At 36.4% G+C, this 22,436-nt stretch overlaps 1 protein-coding gene across 1 annotated transcript; it reads left to right on the forward strand.

The window, feature by feature from the left end:
- Window positions 1–5,270: 5,270 nt before the first annotated feature.
- LOC127618187 (repressor of RNA polymerase III transcription MAF1 homolog) lies at window positions 5,271–16,741 on the forward strand. Its single transcript, XM_052090492.1, has 8 exons — window positions 5,271–5,800; window positions 6,461–6,545; window positions 13,393–13,524; window positions 13,635–13,797; window positions 14,021–14,142; window positions 14,301–14,420; window positions 15,344–15,436; window positions 15,713–16,741. Exons 2-8 carry the CDS (start codon window positions 6,463–6,465, stop codon window positions 15,735–15,737), a joined length of 738 nt encoding a protein of 245 aa, XP_051946452.1. The 5' UTR covers window positions 5,271–5,800; window positions 6,461–6,462; the 3' UTR covers window positions 15,738–16,741.
- The last annotated feature ends 5,695 nt before the right edge of the window (window positions 16,742–22,436 follow it).

Genomic DNA, 22,436 nt, shown 5'->3' on the forward strand with positions numbered 1-22,436 from the left:
GAGTTAAGACTGTGTGTACTGTTGGTTACATACGATTTAAAATATATATATATATTTTAAAGTTAAAATATATATATATATATATATATTAACTTTATGACATAGTATTGATTAAAATGAGTGAGTACATTCAACTTTAACATTGATTTCACTAAATACAGTAACAAATCTGAGGTAGGCCTACATGGTACTACAATTTAAATAATAATTTTATTAGTTCATATCACGTTTTGAACTACTCAAAATACATGTTTACTTGTGTGTTACATGACATTTAGAGGCTTTCATCAGGGGAAATGTAAAGGGATAGTTCACCCCAAAATTAACATTTTCTCATCATTTACTCTCCCTAATACCATCCCAGATGTGTTTGACTGTTTTCTTCTGTTGGACATGAACAAATATTATTAGAAGAATATTTCAGCTCTGTAGGTCCTCACAATGCAAGTAAATGGGTCCCCAAATGTTGAAGCTCCAAAAAGCATATAAAGACATTATAGAAGTAATCCAAATGACTCCAGTAGTTTAAGCTATATCTTCCTAAGCGATATGATAGGTGTGGGTGAGAAACAAGATCAATATTTAAGTCTTTTTCTTTCCTATAAATTTTGTGTTTACTTGGGACCCACAGTTACAAAACCATGCAATATGTTATTTGCTATATCCGTTAAATTATTCACTTTTTTTATGTCTAAATCAATTGATATAGACTATTAAAGAAATCATTATTATTCTTTCAGACAAAAAAATATATTTTTTCACCCTAACCCTAAATAAAACCCAAAAATAAATATTTGAACATGCACACTCTCCAATTGTAGAAGTAAAGAAAATATATTTTAATATTTTGTAACCCCTACAAAAATGTACAATGGTAACCATAGAAACCATAAAATACCATGGTTACTACAGTTAAGGTTAATAAAATAAAAGTGTTAAAAAAGATAAAACTGGTTGTTACCTTCTAGTCAGGAAAAAGTAGAACGATTCTGAATGCATTTTACACAAGTTTTAAAGTAGGCCTGGTAAAAATAATTGCAGCAACTATCGTATTTTGGCAGAACATATGGTTGCCATGGTTAATGGTTAAAACATTTGTGAGTAATAGTTTCAACAGAGCAGAAAAAAAATCAATATATTAGAAAAGCTGACCACTTTCTATTTATTTGGATTGGACTGAAAAAATTAAGGGCATGACAAACAACAGTACTCTACAGGGCGATTGTTTGTAAGCAACACTTTAATAGACAGTACTCACGTTCAACGCATGCGCATGTTCAACGGTACATAAATTATTTAATAAACTATTTTCCTAATTTTAATAACTGCTTTTCGTCTAATTCTGACAGAACTTTCATGTTCACTTTCGTCCGTATGAAATGGAAGTTGCAACCAACTTTACATCCATATTGTGATGTATTTCCGAGTAAAACAGCTCATTGAACTAGAAAAAAAATGTAGGCCGGGGATTTGAGTTTATCCATTGGTTGTTGATTGGATTGTGAAAAGTGCCCACTGCATAGTGGAATGGAGGCAGATCTGAATGTGAGTTTGCAGTGGACACCCACCGTGTTGCTAGAGTCAGAGCCGGGTATCTGTGAAATTAAGCAGCGATCAAACACATTTATGATCAAACTGACAACATAAACACAAAAGCATGTCACAGTCTTTTCTTATGAATCACAATACACTAAATATAAAAGAAACAAACACTTACTTGTGCTGTGTATCCCAAGATAACTGCATTCAAAAATATAAATAAACTCCAGAGGCATCTGAAGCGTTGTATTAATTAGTGATCACCTCAGCAATTCAGGTGTGAAATTCCTCGAACACTACCGCAGATTTACTTTTATTCCTCCTAATTTAAGCTGACCTGTAACGAGTTTGGATTAAGGAACGATAGTTTTCAAAGAAAACAGACCAAAATACACCTTCACATCTTCAGCAGTATGTGATAGATGCTTCGTTCAACTCTACACAAGGTTGTGGTATTTATAAGAAAGGGGCAGGGTAAAAACAGACTAAATGATTGGAGAAGTTGCATACGTCACCAGAGAGAAGTATGTTGTTTCACAGGAAGATCGAGTTATTACATTTTGATTAAAGAATAAAAGGTTAAAAAAAAAAAAAAAAAACATTATAAAATAAAACATGCATGGATGCAAGGGCGTAGCAGCCATGGGGGGGGGACGTGGGAGACACATTCCCTGTACTCTTTAAAAAAGTGATTTTTGTCCCCCGCACTTGTCCGAGCTAAGCCCATACCGAGTCCAAATGGTGGATTTGTATACAGTATTCTTTGCATTCTGTTATGGCTCCTATACACTACATGACTTTCAAAGACGTTGGATTGTGGTACCATTCATATTACAAAACTGTCTGTCTTGTCACTGAAGTTGTTGCATTTTCAAATTACACAACGAATCCGCGACAGGGGTGAACACATTACAAAACATTTCACTGTTGACGAATCCCTGACAACTCTGGACTTCAAATTACGTTTCACAACAGAATACACGCAAGAAGTGATACGAGATACGAAAACAAATGCATGATCATACATTATGCATTTCAGAATATGATGTGTATGTTTTTAATAGCCTAAAGGCATCATATATTTCACTGGTTACAATATGAAAAAGTACCTCATACTGACAAATCTATCTATTTGTTTACCTGACTGTCCAAGAGAATTGGCAATTTCTCTGCAACTCTTCTCTTTCTCCACCCGGTTGTGGTACGGTTCAGATGAAACATCAAATCTGGTGCTCCTGCCAATGTTCCACTCATTTTTCCTCCATTGCTTCGGTCCAATGAGATTTTCTCGATACAGCAGCCTGTTGCAGGTACATCAGGACTCACACTGAAACTTCCTGTGCCCTGTTTCTTGCTCTCTCATTGGCTGTAGGTCAACGCTGCAGTTTTATTCAGTCAAAACATATTTCACAATGATTTGCCTATGATTTCGGGCTTTTGTCGACGATCAACTCAAAACTGTCGGTGAGGAAAATCGGGCTTAAAATCGTTTAGTGTAAACTCGCCATTACTTTGGGCTGATTATCCAGCCAATCACAGGTGAGTTTCATGAGCCAAAACAACCCTTATGTAATAGACCATCAGTCAGAAAGTCTTAGCAATGTGGCTTCATTTATTTCTACAGAGTTGTTTTCAACAATACTAATTTTATGTTTTTCTCCCCAATTTTTGAATGCCCAATTCCGAATGCGCTCTAGGTCCTTGTGGTGGTGTAGTGACTTGCCTCAATCTGTGTGGTGGAGGACTGAATCTCAGTTGCCTCCGCATCTGAGTACTGTCATCTTATCACGTGGCTTGTTGAGCGCGTTACCATGGAGACATAGCGTGTGTGGAGGCTTCACCCTATTTTCCGCGGCACCCACACACAACTCACCACGCGCCCCACCAAGAGCGAGAACCACATTATAGTGACCTTGAGGAGGTTACCCCATGTGACTCTACCCTCCCTATCAACCAGGCCTATTTGGTTGCTTAGAAGACCTGGCTGGAGTCACTCAGCACGCCCTGGATTCGAACCCGCGACTCAAGGGGTGGTATTCAGCGTCTTTCCTCACTGAGCTACCCAGGCCACTTTATCCATGTTTTTTATCGGCACTGATGTTGATCTAAATGTATAATCTAGAGATTAAGAACACACAAACAAGAGTTATTTATTGTCATATTGTACTTGATTGGCAGCATTGTATGAAATGCACTGCAGAAAACAAAGGACAATCCTTCTTTTAAGAACATATAAAAATATATATAATATATATTTAAATGTATATATTATACATCATCACCTTTACAAAATTGTTTCACAATTTCCGAGTAAAAAGTAACTGTTACATTTTGATAAAATGTGTATAGTTTCATATGAAATAATCTAAAGGTAGCATTAGACCTCATTTTATATCAACAGTGGCAGTTGTAGTTAAAGTTTGAGGATGTGTTTTGAACAGCTAGTTATAATTTTTTTCATAAATACTATAATTTGTTATTATTATTACTATTATTTAAGACTAGCTACACTGCCCTAACCATGGTAATGAGGAGCCTTTCCTTCTGTATAATATGTATGTTCTGTTTGAATTATGTTTGAAATTAGGAAACAAACGGGATAATAGGGGGCTCATATAAGTAAATATGCTCTTCTATTTTTAAAAAGGGGGGGGGGGTAACTTCCTGTAGCTTTTGTTGTTGACATCAACATTCCATGTTTTACACTAAACAATCCTTTTGGAATGAACTGTGTGTGGCGTTAACTACGACAAAATTGCTGTTTTAAAGAGAATACACAGATTTTGCGACAGCTAGGTGTCAGTTTACGGCTCTCCCCATTCATTTGTATGGTATCCGCAGACGGTGATTTACTGTCGTAACACTTATGGTTACGCTATGGTAAAAGCGCTGAGATTGTTATCTCTTTATAGATCTCATGCAAGCTCATTAATTATTCAAACCAGTTGTATGGTAGGAACACCAGATTAGTAAAATGTACTTATTTTATTTACCTGTGAAATTTTCTCAAATTAGTGAATACATTTGACAAGGTTTTCTACTTTAGGATACATGATGACGAAGTGTAAGGATAACAAACCATTTGAAATAGTACATACCTATAAGCTAGAGCATTCATTTTTACATGTTTGAATTAAGTACCAATGTAGAATTTACTTAATATTTTCAAGTTCACTCTTAAACTAACTTATTCAATGCAGAAAGTACTTTATGTTTTCTGCTATATATACTTAAGCCATTTTTTAATTATTTGCTGGTGCATTATAAGTTTGTGTTAGTGTTTATATTGTTGATTGTTTTTTTTAAATTAGTTTGAATAATCAGAAAGAATGTTAAATCATCTACAAGGGCACTTGTACGTACTTTATCAATGAAGGTGCTACGTCTCGACTGTCACGTTCACTGCAAGATTGGGTTATCACTCAACATTGCAAGAAAATATAATAACAAATTTCTTACCGCGCACACACAGATGACAAACCCAATACTGAAATGATTATAGTGTTTTTTTAATTATGTTTTCCAACATTTGGATATTCGCCTATCAAAAATGAATAACACTCAACAAAAAAATGTGATAGTTCTACGGACATGTTTTAAACGACGTGGAAAATTAGCCAATAGAATGAGTACAACATTTAACTGACAGGCTAAACAGCCAATAGATGTGTCCAGATTGTTTTACCAATCGGATGGTGGGTGTGGTCATTGGCAAAGGAAATCAAACTGCGTAGAAGCGTGCTTTGTACATTGTTTTCGGATATCGAGACAGATGATTGGTGTCTCTGAAATTTTCACGGACATACAATTAGAAATAGGAAATAATATCGTTGTATTCGCCTGAGGTCGATCGCAAGTGCTATTTTAAGCATCTGCAAATAAAGTCGCTTTATTTGAAGTGAAGCTTATCTTGTTTATGAGGTACATTTGTTCTAGATCAAATAAGGGGATGCTGCTGCAGTTGCTGTCTTTTAGCTCGACACAATCGCTGAGTTTTATGTTGCGTTTAATCGAAATAAGTAGCTTTACGATAAGAGAAAGCGTTTGCAGAATATGTCAGTCTCGACCGAATCATTTTCAAAGATACTGAATTCAAATTGTGCAACATTTTATTACAGTCCCGCACCGAGCATAAACTCCAGAGGATTTGAGCCTGTATTGTGTTTTAGTAGTTCTCTGTAAACAACGGAGTGGTCTGTTAAGCGGTCTAACGGCTCTAATATTTTTCATTAGCCGTCAAGTGGGTCGCACAACGTAAAAGGTAAGAGTTTAACATCTACTTTCTGATTATATATCGTCTATAGTAGCAACAGCATAGCTTGTCAATAGCAGGTCAGTTGATGATCTTGCTTCATGTTAAGAGAGAATGTAATTGTTGCCTAAAAATGGGCGTTTTGTAACACTGGCTTGTTTGTTATTACTATGCCAGTAAAACTGAAACATTAACCTAGTTCTGTTTTACCTCCTCACACCCAGGTCGATTTATGAAGTAGGAAGTGCTTTGATGGGTTGGGGGAGGGGATGACTATGAAATGGGCTGGAATGAGATTTGGAGCCAACAAATGTGTCTGAAAATTGTCTAATTTTAACTAGTTTAACCTTTAATACGAACAATATATTCAAGTGTTAAAAACCAGGTAGCCATACTTCTGTGCCATTTAATATCATGTAACACTTCACGGGAGTCCTTGACATTTGTATGTAAATAAGCAACTTTACACATGTCTAACTGTTTCCACTTGTGTATATCCATAATGCATATTTCATTAATCAGAACTCAAAACAAATATTTGGTTGAATACACAAACGTTTTGAATTGATGTAGGCTTATATGTAATGGTGTGATCAAATGGATGTTTATGAATAAAAAAAAAGCCACAAATACATGATTTATGTTATGTGTGTTGGTTTTATTTTTCAGCCATGAAGCTTTTGGAAAATTCCCAATTTGAAGCATTAGGCTCCCAGCTGTGTGTTGAAACTGGAGATGCTCACATCCTTGGCAGGTATGAACTTAACCAATAATAATTATTGTGGTTTAGGTAGACAGAGACCTGGAGATTTAAACATTGTGCTGTAGAGTTTCTGTTGTGGTAAAACATCTTGTCTCACTTTAACAACACAAACAAATGCATGCATTCTTTCTGTGGTTAATGGGGTAGAAGTTTTTTCTTCTCTCACTCACTCTGTGTTTAGCTTTTACTCTACAAACATATGTGCTGAAACCTGCACCCAATGTACACACACAGTAATGGGTGCATTGAGAGAGTGAGTTCTCACCAAGATACCTTCGACACTGCAAAGTTCAGACAAGTAGTCGCAAAGCTTTAGTGGTTGATAATTTCTTAATATTTAAGTTGAAATTAACAGTATTTACATGCACTTAAGAAAACTGTTACAGGGTTTTTGCAGAAAGTGGCGTTCTGAAAAATCATGTAAAAATGAACACAGATTTCCTTACGCCATTTAAGGGATTATGAGAAAGCGGTTTAACACTTCTGGGTCTCTCCCAGAGAACGCGACTTATGTGGTCATGTGCTTGGAACAGACCGGATAACAAACGTCATAGGATGGAGCCCAACAAGTCAACACAGTGGAAATAATTAAATATTTCTGGGAATACAGTGGGAAAAGCTCATACCCTGTAAACTATATATCCATTTATACACAAACCAATGTAATGTGCCTCACTGTAACATCTTTTATTTATACTGTATATTTAAATATATATATATATATATATATATATATATATATATATATATATATATATATATATATATAGGAGGGGAAAAGTTTAAATTCCTTTTCTTTTTTTGGTAATCCAAATTATGCAACCAATACTGTTAATTGATCTTGACTTGTGTTTTACCTGTAATATTCCTTTAAAGAAAAGGTAACAGTAAATTTGTTAAAGGTGCTATGTAAGGGCAATGTCAGTAGAGGCATGATTGCTATTGTTGCTGTGATGTAGATTATAGTGTCCTCTAGTCAAGTGGTTTTTATTGTCGTTTCAACCATATACAGTTAGTACAGTACACAGCAAAACGAGACAACGTTCCTCCAGGACCATGGTGCTACATAAAAACAACAAAGGACCAACACAGGACCACATGAGACTACACAACGAAATAAAATACCTATATAAACTACCTATATATACCTATATAAAGTGCACGTGCAAACATGTGCAAAAAGTACAGGACAGTACAACAAATTACTGACAATGAACAGGACAATAGACAAAGTGCTGCGCCGACCAGTACACAGTAGTGCAAAAAGTTGACAGTTTCTAAAAAAATAAAAATAAATAAACATAACATACTATGAGATAGTGTTCTATGCACATAGCAGTTATTGGGGTAGCAGACAGTTATCTAGCACATACCAGAGTGGTTATTTAGGGGTGCGTGAACAGTTGAAGTCAGAAGTTGATATGCACCTTAGCCAGATACATTTAAACTCAGTTTTTCACAATTCCTGACATTTAATCATAGAAAACATTCCCTGTCTTTGGTTAGTTAGGATCACTACATTATTTTAAGAATGTGAAATCTCAGAATAAGAAGAAATGGGAGAAGATAATGATTTATTTCAGCTTTTATTTCTTTTATCACATTCCCCGTGGGTCAGAAGTTTACATACTCTTTGTATTGGTAGCATTGCCTTACTAATTGATTAATTTTGATCAAACATTTGGGTAGCCATCCACAAGCTTCTCATAATAAGTTGCTGGAATTTTGGCCCATTCCTCCAGACAGAACTGGTGTAACTGAGTCAGGTTAGTAGGTCTGCTTGCTCGCACATGCTTTTTCAGTTCTGCCCACAAATTCTCTTTTGGATTGAGGTCAGGGCTTTGTGATGGCCACTCCAATATGTTGACTTTGTTGTCCTTAAGCCATTTTGCCACAATTTGGTGTCATTGTCCATTTGGAAGACCCATTGCGACCAAGGTTTAACTTCCTGGCTGCTGTCTTGAGTTGTTGCTTCAATATATCCACATTATTCTCCTTCCTTCCTCATGATGCCATCTATTTTGTGAAGTGCACCAGTCCCTCAGGGTTCTAGACAAACAAAAATGACTTGGGAGCCACTGGCTCCTAAACTGAAACATGGCTGTTTTTAGTTGCCAAATCACAGAATTGCTTGATTTAGATAGAAAGCCAAAGAAAAAGAAGACCGCTGATAACCCATTAATCAGAGATTTAGGGCATACTCACACTAGGCCTGGTTGCCTTGTACTGTGCCCAAGCATGATTCTCCTCACTCCCCCACTGGCCTGCACTCACATTGCACTTAACTTTCTGGGCCTGAGCACACTTACGTCATTACGATGCAACTTTGTTTTGAAGAAAACAGGAAGGCAAGCGCTCTTGCACGGCACAATGGAGTCTATCATTCTAACGTTCATTTGTGGCTTATTTGGAGTCGTTTGGGGCACAGTGACACACGGCCCTCTCAGATGTCTAATTGTCAACAGCATCGCACCAATGGAATTGATCCTTTTCGTCCGATGAGCTGCCAGATTTATCATCAGATACTGAACCTGCAGTTTTTTTCAGATTGTTACAACATTGCTCAATGGTTCATTGGTATCCACGAGCAAATTTTTCCATTCCGTTCTTGTGTATTCTGTGTTTTATCCAGTTGTTGCTGTATACTCAGCAACAACTGGGTATACAGTTGTATATCAGCCCAGTCACAAAGACTACAAGAGTACAAATTGAATGAAATCCCAGATGCAGTTTGTGCTACTCCAATCCCATTCAATAATTACCAGAAGGAAAAAAGTGGTACATAATATTTTAATTATAAAGAAGTTGAAATACACATGCAACTCTTATTTTGAAATGTCTGCGTTCACTGATGGCTGATTCGTTGAGAAAGTGAAACGTCTAGCTTGAGCTCCTGAGTTCACACCTTCTGTTCTTTTCGGTTGATTTTATGATAAAGAACCGGTTTAAAAGAGTAATTTGTTCAAGACTCTCTCTCATTGTGGGTTTTTTGCGTGTGGTGCAGCAAGCTCGTCAGAAACAGAACTGGTGAAAAGTGGCACAAGACACACTGGCGCTCTAAAGATGAATTCAATAACTCACAAGATGATATCTGACTAAGCTACATATAAACGCACAACCTGACTGTCGCCAATGGTGACTAGATTTAAAATTATTGTCGCATTAAATTATTTTTGGTTACATTTGCAACCATTTTGGTCGCAGTCTGGAGCCCTGCAGCAAAGCACCCCCACAACATGATGCTGCCACCCCTATGCTTCATGGTTGGGGATGGTGCTCTTTGGCTTGCAATCCTCATCCTTTTTCCTCCAAACATAACGATGGTTATTATGGCCAAACGGTTACATTTTTGTTTCATTAGACGAGAGGACATTTCTCCAAAAAGTAAGATATTTGTCCCCATGTGCACTTGCAAACTGTAGTGTGGCTTTTTTTATGGTGGTTTTGGAGCAGTGGCTTCTTCCTTGCAGAGCAGCCTTTCATGTTATGTCAACATAGAACATGTTTTACTGTGGATATAGATACTTGTCTACCAGTTTCCTCCAGCATCTTCACAAGGTCCATTGCTGTTGTTCTGGGATTGATTTGCACATTACGCACCAAACTTGTGGAGGTGCACAATTAGTTTTTCTGAAGTCTTTGCTGATTTCTTTTGATTTTCCTGTGATGTCAAGCAAAGAGGCACTGAGTTTGAAGGTAGTCCTTAAAATACATCCACAGGTACACCTTCAATTCAGTACACCACCTATCAGAAGCTAATTGTCTATAGCAGGTTGGGAACCTATGGCTCACGAGCCACAAGTGGCTCTTTGTTAAAAATCAAGTGGCTCGCCAGTACTGACATAATCGTTTAAAACTTTCTAGAGAGACTTTTCCAACAGAAAGTGCAGGTGCAATTGCAAAGTTTGAAGTCAACGACACTGTTTTGGTTTCCTTTCTCCCGAATTTTACAGCCTACTTCTAGTGAACAAGGTTTGAAATGAACACCCGCCAAATGCAGATTTTTCCATGCTGAGTATTTTGCTGATGTACCAGCCACCGTGGAAGGCAACCTGAAAGACTTGTCGGAGAGATCTATAACAAGAAATTAGACACAAAGACGCGTGTTTGATGAAACGTGATTTATATTTTGAAGACCAGACAAAAAAAAAGCTGCCGATGTGCGTCTGATTTGATGTGCGCGCAGCGAGCTCAATGCAATGAAACCGCTTCTCCCAGACACGCACGCATATTCATAGAGTTCTGGGACTAATTTCCCAATAACTATTGACCTTCGCCGTTAAGAGCATTTTCTACGAGCGATTTTATGAACGTTCGTTATTTTTTATGTGCAACCAGGGTGTGATATAGCACCTGCATAATGCAATGAGACTCAATCCAGTTTGTGAGCTCCTCTCCTATGCATTTCATGCACGTGTTATTTTGCTCATCTACCTGCAAAAGGTGTCTCGGAGTGACACATTACAAGAAATACTGACGTGTTTGAAGAAACACACTTTATTATATTTTTAAGAACAGACAAAAGAAAAGCTGTCAGTGCTTGTGTCTGATTCACTGTTCAGGGGCATGCAACGAGAACCTGTCTCGTGAAACAAGTGCATGTAAAGAGTTTTCACTCCTTTTTATCTGTTTCATAACTAAAAACTGTTTGCAAGAATAATGTAATCTATGAGAATACAGCAAATGATTTCCGATCATCTCGTGAGGTGCTGTGACAGAGCGGTTCGCTTTTACACATTGTGAACGCAACTCTGCAGATTCAGTAATATATTCAGGTATCTTTGTAATAAATAAACAAAGACAAAAGGGATTAAATCATAAAATAATACAAGACACATTTGCCTTGAACCTAAAATTGAGTTCTAATTTTTTTTTTTTCTTTAGGCAGCATAAACTTTAATACCAAAATGCAATACAAACACATTCGATAAGAACACACATTTGGCAGCATTTTTTGGGAACACATACATTTTTTAGGCTTATTTATTATGATGATTATTATAGTTATCTTTACATTTATAATTGTCTTTAGTTGTATGCTAGTAATTTTCACCTGTTGCTGCATACTGATACTTGCGTGATGGCAAATGGAGCCGTTGGAGTCCATAAATGTTTGGATTTGGGGAGGGGATTATATATATAATATTTTTTTATCACTTCGTTTTTTGTATTGCTTTTTCGTTTAAAGTTAAATTTTAATTTACAAATGCCTTTTTGTTCAAGTTTTTCGTGTATCAATAAATTACATTTTTAAACCAAAATCAACAAAGCAAAAATATTCACCAACCTTGGAGATTGACCATATAATCGAATATTGAAATGTTTAATTGTATTTTATAGAAAAACGTAGAAAATTATTAGTTTGTGGTATGGCGCTTTTGAAAAAATGCATTGACCAAAAATATAAAAATTGGCTCCTTAGTGAAAAAAGGTTCCTGACCCCAGGTGCTTAAAGGCACAGTTAACTTATGTATGTAAACTTCTGACACACTGGAATTGTGATAGTCAATTTAAAGTGAAACAATTGTTGGAAAAATGACTTGTGTCATGCACAAAGTAGATGTCCTAAACGTCTTGTCAAAACGATAGTTTGCTGAAATGAAATGTGTGGAGTGGTTAAATTAATTTTAATGACTTCAAGCTAAGTGTATGTAAACTTTTGACTTCAACTGTAAACACAGCTGAGTTTCATATGAGCTGCCAGCTTCTTTGGTATGTAGAGTATATACAGTAGAGAGAGTGCAAAGTGAGATGAGGTTTCATTTCCATCAGCACGCAAATGTCAATACCAAAAATAAACCTCTTAATTGTGGTGACAATGGCATCAGTATAGTTCATTTAGCCTACATATAACTTCATAGAAGTTAAGAGCCTAACCCATATATGCGCAGTTGCTTGGTACCCATTTTGATTTTGCTAAAAGTCATCAGGATCTTGTTACATCCCTACTTTTAAACTTTCGGTGTGATGTGTGTCGACCATCAATCTATTTTTACACTAGCACACAGATAACACATGCACTCATTTACATTTTATAATAGAGCTCAACTTCTGTTTTACTTGTATGTTCCACTGCTTTTTGGAGTTTTAACTCTGCTTTAGTAAAGTGGGCCACAGTGGCTTCAATCATATGACCCACCTCCTGCAAAAGACTTTGCCCTTCACCTGTAAATAAGCATGTCTATGGAGTGTTTCTGAGACTGTCTAAAGTTGCACAACCTCTTACATAAGCAAGAAAGATAAACACACACACTCTACATTTGTGACATTTTATCCATGCTATTAAATATAGGTCTGCAAAAACCCAGAGCATCAAGGTCAGGACAGGAGGATCAAGATAACTTTACCGATGTTTTAAATACTGCAACAACAAAAAAAAGAACTGCTGATATTTGACAACTATGCTTATTCAGGCAGGTCATTTGGCTGACACCTTGGAAAATTTGTTAATGTTTGAGTAGCGTTGTTGTAAATGGAAGCAAAGTATTTTATTGTCTAATATCTGGCTATCCGATTCCAAATGACATCAGTGCTAATTTAGAGCCTGGACATCTGTTGCAGGAATCCTTGTTCTACTTCTATTTGTAAAACGAATGTTTGGAAATCTAAAATGTATATTTCCTATTGACTCACTAAACCAGAAGATATAATATAAGACAAATGTTTTTGTAAAACATCTAATGTGCCTTAGAATTTTGCACAGTACTGTATTGCTTTATCATTTTGGTTCCCAACACCTTTGTAGGAATTGATGTCTGCTTCTTGTAATCATTATTGAGTAATCAAATTGTTCTCTTCTCTCTCCCTTTTCTTGCCTACCTCCCATTCCCAATTACAGGATAGAGAGTTACTCATGTAAGATGGCTGGTGATGACAAGCACATGTTTAAGCAGTTCTGTCAGGAAGGGGAACCGCACATACTGGAAGCTTTGTCACCCCCTCAGTCCAGCAATGCTCCAAGCCCTAACCTGTAAGTAGAACACACACTTCTGTACAACCATAGGCTTTACCTCAATTCTTTTGCTTGCATTATATTTATTTATCTTTCTCTTATTTATATCTATTTTTCTTTTCTCTTAGATTGGGGAAGAGTGGGGAGGAAGGAGAGAACCCACTAAGTGATAAATGTTGCAGGAAGACTTTGTTCTACCTCATCACCACCCTGAATGAGTCGTTCCGTCCTGATTACGACTTTAGTGCTGCCCGTGCCCATGAATTTAGCAGAGAGCCCAGTGCTAACTGGGTTAGTATGACCGTTTTCCCCTTGTATAAAGATATCATGTTGTATATGCTAGTAAAGAGACAAGCATAATAATATTGTAGTATTTAATATTACAATATTTTATGCAAAGCACAAATGTTGTTCGAGTTAGTAACAGATAGTGTTGCAAGTGAATGGTTAAAATGAAATATATGCAGTGTGGAATTATTTATCGTGCCTATAATATTCTGTTCATCTCCGCCAGGTGGCTGACTCTGTTAACAGCAGCCTTTATTCTGCTGTGGGGGAGCAGTTCAACACTTTGGGGCCAGAACTGTGGAATGCCATTGACCAAGAGATAACCCTGCAGAGCTGTGACATCTATAGGTGTGTAAGGACTGAAGAAATTCCTGACAGGACTTCATTTGTAGAGATTTAGTCATAAAAAATATTTTTAGATCATATGAAATATGTTCTGTATTTGTGTTATGTACAACTAAATGTGTTCTTCTGTTTTACTAACAAGTATTGTATTTTGTTTGCAGCTACAACCCAGACCTAGACTCGGACCCCTTTGGTGAGGAGGGCAGCCTGTGGTCCTTCAACTACTTCTTTTACAACAAGAAACTAAAACGCATAGTTTTCTTCACTTGCCGCTCAGTCAGGTCAGGAATCTCTCTTTACATAAATGCACACAAGGGGCTCTATTTTGGCGACTGTGCTATGTGCAAAAACCGCATGCTGCGTCTTTTCCATTTTTCGTGAGAGTGCTAATACTGAGCGAAATTTTCGTGCCAGCTCAAAAAGTGCCTGTAGGTGGTAGTGTTCACACTATATGTAGGTGTATGCGTGCAAACTGTGGGTGTATTGTAAGGTAATGAATTGCTATTTTCCTGAGAAATAAGTCATTGCATGCGCTAAGATGTCTTAGAGCCAGATGTCTATTCTCGGTGAAAAGTCTTAACGCTGTTCCTGCATTTGTAGTTTGGCGATTTCAGAAGCAAGTCATAATAAAAGTGTTCATGAAAAAGTTGAAAAAAGAAGAAAAGTTCATGTCCAAAATATAATACTTATATTCTGTACAATTTAATGGAGCCTACATCCAATTACTCCTATAAGGAGCATGTCACTGTCATAGAAATATGCCTGACATTTAACAAGGATGCAGTTAATGCGCAAAAGAACGTAAGTGCGTATTTCTATTCTTCTAATTTATTGCATACAGCCAATTTACACAACTAACATCTTATGAATGTTATCAATGCTTAACAGGGAATGGACTATAATACGATGCAGATGGTGCAATAACAGGAGAAGAACATTCAAATGAAATTGCACTTGACCCAGTCCATTAGCACTTTGCGCGGATTTCACGTGTGCCTCGACTTAGCACATGTTTGCTCCAAGAGACCAAAAGTACATGGCCATTCCCACTGACTTCGCACATATGACATATCGCATTGCCCTGCGCTTAAGACTTAGCACTCTTAAGATGGGGCCCATGATGTTACAATCCTTGGTGTCTTGGTTTAAGTCATTCAAGAGGTTTTTGTCTTGTATTTTTAACATCTCACCATTTTATGTTTAGTGATCTCAGTAGTTATGGTCGTAGTGGCCTTGATAATGAGTTAGACATGGAGCTGGATGACGAAGAGGAAGTGGATGGTTTCATGGAAGACAGGTGAGGTCATGACTTTATTAACCACACACATACTGTTTAAAAACTTGTCCTTATGTTTTTTCAATCACATTTTAAGATCAGTTCTGCCTTATGCTTCATCAGTTATGCTGTCATAGACTATTCAAATTATTACAATTGTGCTTTTGTAGAGGTGACTCACAGACCACAACCTAATAGTTTGTGGGTTCACACCTTGCTTTGTCCAAGTATTACTTGTATTTCTTCAAAGATGAGGATTTGTCATCCTTATCGAAAATTATCTGTTTTGTATTTCAGGTTTCCCCGAGCTCTGTGTGTCTAAATCTTCTTTAGGGATGTCAACCTGAACTTTAGCCAAAGGGCCTCATTGTGTATCACCTCCTCACTTTTTTTGTTGAATTCATCCATTGATTAGGAGGGAAAAAAAACTTTCAAAAGCTTTCTTTGTTGGATTTTTTTTTTTTTTTTTACGTGCGTTTTATGTGTGCTTAATTTTGCTCAGTTCTTTAAGGCCTGAAAAGAAGAATTTTTAATTGTTAAATTTAGATCATCCTAATATGATCAAAGACTGGCTGGCAAGAAATTCAAGAGACCTGCTTGGTTTCAGAAAAGATCGCTTTCAGCAATTTCAGTATACACTGCACTGATTCTATCCATTCACTCTTTTTGTTTGCTGGCTTTTTTTCATTCTGGTACTGCTGTGCCTGCTAAAATTGTTTTTAGTATGAAATATCCATATATAGTCTTTCTGTTCAGCAGAATTTAGAGCAGTGCTCGATTGTATGTGTCATTTTTCTTCACCCTCTTTTTGGCATGCAATCGACTCCATCTTGCTACTTTGGCATATTTAAAATGTAAATGAATGAACCAAACATTGTCAAAGCTAAAGTTTCTTATAACATTATAAATGTGTTTTTACTGTTGTTTTGATGTGGGTAGACAAATTTGAATTGCAAGTACTTCTTGTTGCCATTTTAGCATTTAAATAGACATTTATTATATTGATAACTTTTAAGGATGACTGTGCATCTGTGACTTTTTTTTTTTTTTTTTTTTGGGGCGTAATAAAGGTTTTGTGTAATTTACAGCACCAGCTGTCATTTTTAACTTGACAATGACATCTATTTGATACTTGTAAACTTCCACTCATGTAATTCTGTTGACAATTGTATTTTAAAGACAGTATTCCAAATACTGCAGTAGGACTAACAATGAAGATGATCTTTGCTGCTAGTTGGGATTGTGTTTTACATTTATTTATCTTTGTTTAGATTCCTAAACAACACGTTCAGCCACAGGTAGGGGCAATACATGATGGTCATTAAACTATAGGTTGTTCCAAAGGTCTATCTGTACAATATTAATTTGTATCTCTTTATCTCAAAGTATCTACCTGAAATTTTCAGTACTTGTTCAATCATTATACCTAATTTGGCATTTAAACATGAGAACCACATACAAAGGTTTAATTATGCTACCTAAGAGATATATTTGATTTGATTAGATCATAGATATTATGCTTCTCACAGGGGATGAAGGGCCCCTGGTTTGAAAGGATGACTCTTAGATTTAATTTTGACCCTTTGTTACACTGGCTGGCCAAAAAAAAAATTTTGACAGCACTGAATATTATTTTCACTTACCCATTTGCTCCAAGAGCAAAAGAAAAATATCCACTATTACATTTGAATGACTTTCCAGAAGAGGAAAAAATAGAAGAGTGTGTTTTATGAGTAAAATGGGGGAAGATGCCAATTGTACTGTCACTCTCAGCAGCTGTATTATAAACCCCTCGCAGCTGTGGTATTTATTATTATTATTATTTTTTAACTAATTACAGTGTAATATAACTAAGCATAATGTTATAAATTTACATTCAGAATTTAAAATATTTATAATATAAAAATTACGAGATTTACGCTTATAAATAAGGCGTAAACGCGTCATCACTCCGTGATAAAGGTCTATTGATCCTCGACGTTGCCGTAACGTCCTCATGACGGACTGGCACAGAATCCATGAATTTCACTTTTCCGGTTGTCACAAAGTAATCCGTAACGTTACCACGACGAAAGTTTGATCATCAAATTATGTTGCAGTTACGTAATGGTCACGTAATTTGGTTAGCTGGGATACTAATCACTGCAATAAGATCCAATCATAGGTACTTAAGTATCTGCTTATTTAAATCCATTCCAAACAGCGACTTTTTGTTTTTGGCCAGTGTAATTTCCCGATCCACCAAGACATTAATGCAGTCACAAAAGGCCAATATTGAGGCAATTTGATTTAACATGAAATAGTATGGTTGTGAAGAACAAGCAAATACTTGTCTATTTTAATCATAATTGAATACGTATTTGTAAAATATGAGTGTACTAACATTGTAGCACCTATATGTACTGTTCGGTTACTAAAAGTAGAAAAATGTTGTTATTTGAACTATCAAAATGACTGAAATGTTGAAATGATAAATGCATATCTGCACTTGCCCTCTCACGATCCGTTTGTTGGGGGTCGTTTAACCCTTTGATTTGATTCAAAACAAGCGTATTGCTTCAATAATATTCAATAAAAATACATATTTTTCCCTCGATCGTATACGGAAGCCCTGAACCTCAAGGTGAAAAAAAAGTATCAGTTCCTAACCCGTCTTAATATTTTTTCTCTCTTCAAAAAATGTAATTTCTCTCTTAATTTTTTTTCTCTTTCTCTTAAATTGTTTTTTTTCTCTTTTAAAAAATAAAGGAATGCGGTACAACCTTGGCCACCAGGTGCCACTATCAGTAAACATATAATCTTTTAATGCTTTCTCTTAATTATTTCACCTTAAACATTTTATTTTGATAAACTGAAAATGTGTTAATGTGATACAATTATATTTAAAAACGTAGTTTATTAAAAGTCTTTTTCAATCTTTGAAAGTATCTCCCGTTATATCTCCATCGCAGTCGTGCGGTTGAATGTGCGTTTAGTCTACTGATTCATGCATTAACATTACCATGAACCCCTAACACCCGAGAATGAATCATTTTGCTAAACTACTAATAATTAAAACCATTAAATGTTAAAATAGACCATCATTTTATAAAATATATATTTTAATAAAAATTTCCCCCCCAGTGGAACATGGGGAGCGATACTATAGGTGATTCCTCACCCCTCACCAATTTGTTTGGGATGAGCCTTTTACATCGGTGTAACTGTCTAGCTCATGTTTAGACAGACCAACAATATTTGCATATTTATTTGACATTCTTCTTCTGGAACTCCACTTCTGCAGTAGACAGTGATAGTGGCACCTGGTGGCCAAGGTTGGTACCGCATTCCTTTTTTTTTTTTTTTGAAGAGAGAGAGATCATATAGATAAACTAGATTAAAACGTTTGAGTACAAACTTTAAGTTGGCTTGTGAAAGTTTGGACCAGAAAGTTTGAAGAAGTTTAAAGTAGTTTGAAGTTTAAATTAGTTTATAGTTTAAAGTAGTTTATAGTTTAAAATAGTTTGAAGTTTAAATTAGTTTAAATGAGTTTAAAGTAGTTTATAGTTTAAAGTAGTTTGAAGTTTAAAGTAGTTTATAGTTTAAATTAGTTTGAAGTTTAAATTAGTTTGAATTTTAAAGTTGGTTCTTTTGAATCTACAGTGTGAAACATACAGTGTGACCAGTGTAGTCTGATTACAACATTACTGACTCTAATGAGCCAGTTCTTTTGAATCTACAATGTGAAACATACAGTGTGACCAGTGTAGTCTGATTCCCAAACAAATGACTCTAATGAGCCAGTTCTTTTGAATCTACAGTGTGAAACATACAGTGTGACCAGTGTAGTCTGATTCCCAAACTAATTACTCTAATGAGCCGGTTCTTTTGAATCTACGGTGTGAAACATACAGTGTGACCAGTGTAGTCTGATTCCCAAATGAACGACTCTATTGAGCCGGTTCATTTGAATCTACAATGTGAAACATACAGTGTGACCAGTGTAGTCTGATTCCCAAATGAATGACTCTAATGAGCCGGTTCTTTTGAATCTATATAGATATGTGATTTGTTACTCGGTTGCTAGGGTAACCCCATCTGGTTGCTAGGCAGTTACCATAGTGATACTTATCAAGTCTCCTTTACATCCTGATTGAAATAAATCAACCCAGAAGTCTCTATGATTTTCTGGTGCAGAGATATGTGATTTGTTACTCGGTTGCTAGGGTAACCCCATCTGGTTGCTAGGCAGTTACCATAGTTATACTTATCAACTCTCCTTGCCATCCTGATTGAAATAAATCAACCTAGAAGTCTCTACGATTTTCTGTTGCAGAGATATGTGATTTGTTACTCGGTTGCTAGGGTAACCCCATCTGGTTGTTAGGCAGATACCATAGTAATACTTATCAAGTCTTCTTGCTATCCTGATTGAAATAAACCAACCCAGAAGTCGCTACGATTTTCTGGTGCAGAGATATGTGATTTATTACTCGGTTGCTAGGGTAACCCCATCTGGTTGCTGGGCAGTTACCATAGTGATACTTATCAAGTCTCCTTGCCATCCTGATTGAAATAAATCAACCCAGAAGTCTCTACGATTTTCTGGTAGAGAGATATGTGATTTGTTACTCGGTTGCTAGGGTAACCCCATCTGGTTGCTAGGCAGTTACCATAGTGATACTTATCAAGTCTCCTTGCCATCCTGATTGAAATAAATCAACCCAGAAGTCTCTATGATTTTCTGGTGCAGAAATATGTGATTTGTTACTCGGTTGCTAGGTTAACCCCATCTGGTTGCTAGGCAGTTACCATAGTGATACTTATCAAGTCTCCTTGCCATCCTGATTGAAATAAATCAACCCAGAAGTCTCTATGATTTTCTGGTGCAGAGATATGTGATTTGTTACTCGGTTGCTAGGGTAACCCCATATGGTTGCTAGGCAGTTACCATAATGATACTTATCAAGTCTCCTTGCCATCCTGATTGAAATAAATCAACCCAGAAGTCTCTATGATTTTCTGGTGCAGAGATATGTGATTTGTTACTCGGTTGCTAGGGTAACCCCATCTGGTTTCTAGGCAGTTACCATAGTGATACTTATCAAGTCTCCTTGCCATCCTGATTGAAATAAATCAACCCAGAAGTCTCTATGATTTTCTGGTGCAGAGATATTTGATTTGTTACTCGGTTGCTAGGGTAACCCCATCTGGTTGCTAGGCAGTTACCATAGCATGTTTTAGGGTGTGGCTAGGAAGATTTTAGGTCATTACTTATTGGCTGCTTGATAATATAAATCCTCTGAGGGAGAGAGAGAGGGAGAGATGCAGGGCTGACAGGCCCTTTTTGTCTGTGTGTGTGAAAATGTCAGTTGGGATTTAAATTTCTGAACATTCCGCAATGTTAAGTCAATGGGAGTTTTTCCGAGTTTGATCGTCATTTTTAGGAAAACCGTAAGTCCGATCAGTTAGAAAAGATATAGCAACTCGAGTCAGAACAGTTTGAGTGTCTGAGCCGAGTTTGGAGTATGTGGAGTTAAAGCTCTAGGAGGAGTTAGATACAGAAATTTCACCGCTAAGAAGAATAATAAGTTTAAGTAGGATTTCAGTAAGTTGGCTCTCACAAGCCAACTTAATTAACAAACAGCATAGACAAATTTAGAACCATGACAGAACAAGAAAAAATGAATATAATACTTGGAGAGGGACACACAGCAGCACTGGCTGCAAGATACGTTTTAACGTGTCACAGCCTGAGAGACAGTGGGTGAATCTGTGTTATGTGTTTTACCCCCGTGTGTCACCCCAATGTTCACCACAGTGACCCTCAGTGTATGTGAGATTATTCATTTTATGTGTGAGTTGATGTCAGTTCTCTTCAGCTATTTTAACACTGTGGTCTTCACCAGTTCTGATCTTGTTTTTGTATTTATTTTTATTATTTATTTCTATATTTGTTAAATTGTTCGACTAAATTTAATTATAGATGTAGTTCTGTCTTTATACAGCCTCTGCTTTGGCAACATTGTGCTATTTGCACTCATGCCAATAAAACCCCTTTGAATTTAATTGAATTCAGAGAGAGAGAGAGAGAGAGAGCGAGAGAGAGAAAACACTGCAACACAAAGCCCTTAAAACCCAAGAGCTGAAGCCTAAAAGCCTAAAATCCCCTTTAACAGCTGGCTCTGAAACTCACAAACCCACTAACAACTAACAAACACCAGTTTCAGACCAGCACTGCTGAACTAAACCAGATCAGAATAAACCAAATCATAAAAGAAAGCAAAAATTCACATTTGGACTATTGGGAAAATGAAAGTAAAAACCAAAGCTGAATGTTATCGGGCCTTAAACAGAACATATAATCTGGCAGAATATCTCCACACTGTAAGGGATCCTCGCCAAATACAGACTCTGTGATCACAGTCTGGCCATAGAAAAAGGCCAACACAAACAAACATGGCTTCCAAAGGAAGAACGAGTCTGTGCTCTCTGTGACACGGGTGAGGTTGAGACAGAGACACACTTTCTCCTTCACTGTGAGAAATTTACAGAGGTGAGAGAGAAATACCTCCACAAACTCTCAAACCTCATGCCACAGTTTTCCAGTTTGGCAGAAACAGATCAGATGCTGGTGTTACTGGGGGAGGACCATCATGCATCAGTTGCAGCCAAATTCATTTTTGAGCTGCACACCCTCAGAAACCAATCACTGCCTTAATGTACTTCATTCATAGTACTTTTATTCTCTTATGTTCATAATGTCCTGTTAAATACTTATTTTATATCGTAGTGTATATTGTTATTATAGTTTTTATTTTATTTGATTCATTACCTGGCACCTTATTTTAATTCTATCTTTATTGTTATTTGTTACTATTTTATTATTATTATTTGTCTTATCATTATCTGTTTTGTGTATTAATGCTTTGTCAATATTGTATGTAAACACAATCATGCCAATAAAATACTTTAAAATTGAGAGAGAGAATATTTAAAGAGAAAAATAAATTGAAGAATTAGGCTCAGGAAGGAACTCAGA

This window comes from Xyrauchen texanus, chromosome 2 (assembly GCF_025860055.1).
Source record: "Xyrauchen texanus isolate HMW12.3.18 chromosome 2, RBS_HiC_50CHRs, whole genome shotgun sequence".
In the NCBI taxonomy this organism is placed as follows: Eukaryota; Metazoa; Chordata; class Actinopteri; order Cypriniformes; family Catostomidae; genus Xyrauchen; species Xyrauchen texanus.

Bases quoted from the DNA above. Each gene is read 5' to 3' on its own strand.
- LOC127618187 (XM_052090492.1), top strand. From the start codon at position 6,463: ATGAAGCTTTTGGAAAATTCCCAATTTGAAGCATTAGGCTCCCAGCTG. The intron at 14,143-14,300 runs GTGTGTAAGGAC...TTTTGTTTGCAG, and splicing joins CAGAGCTGTGACATCTATAG to CTACAACCCAGACCTAGACT. The intron at 15,437-15,712 runs GTGAGGTCATGA...TTTGTATTTCAG, and splicing joins GATGGTTTCATGGAAGACAG to GTTTCCCCGAGCTCTGTGTG.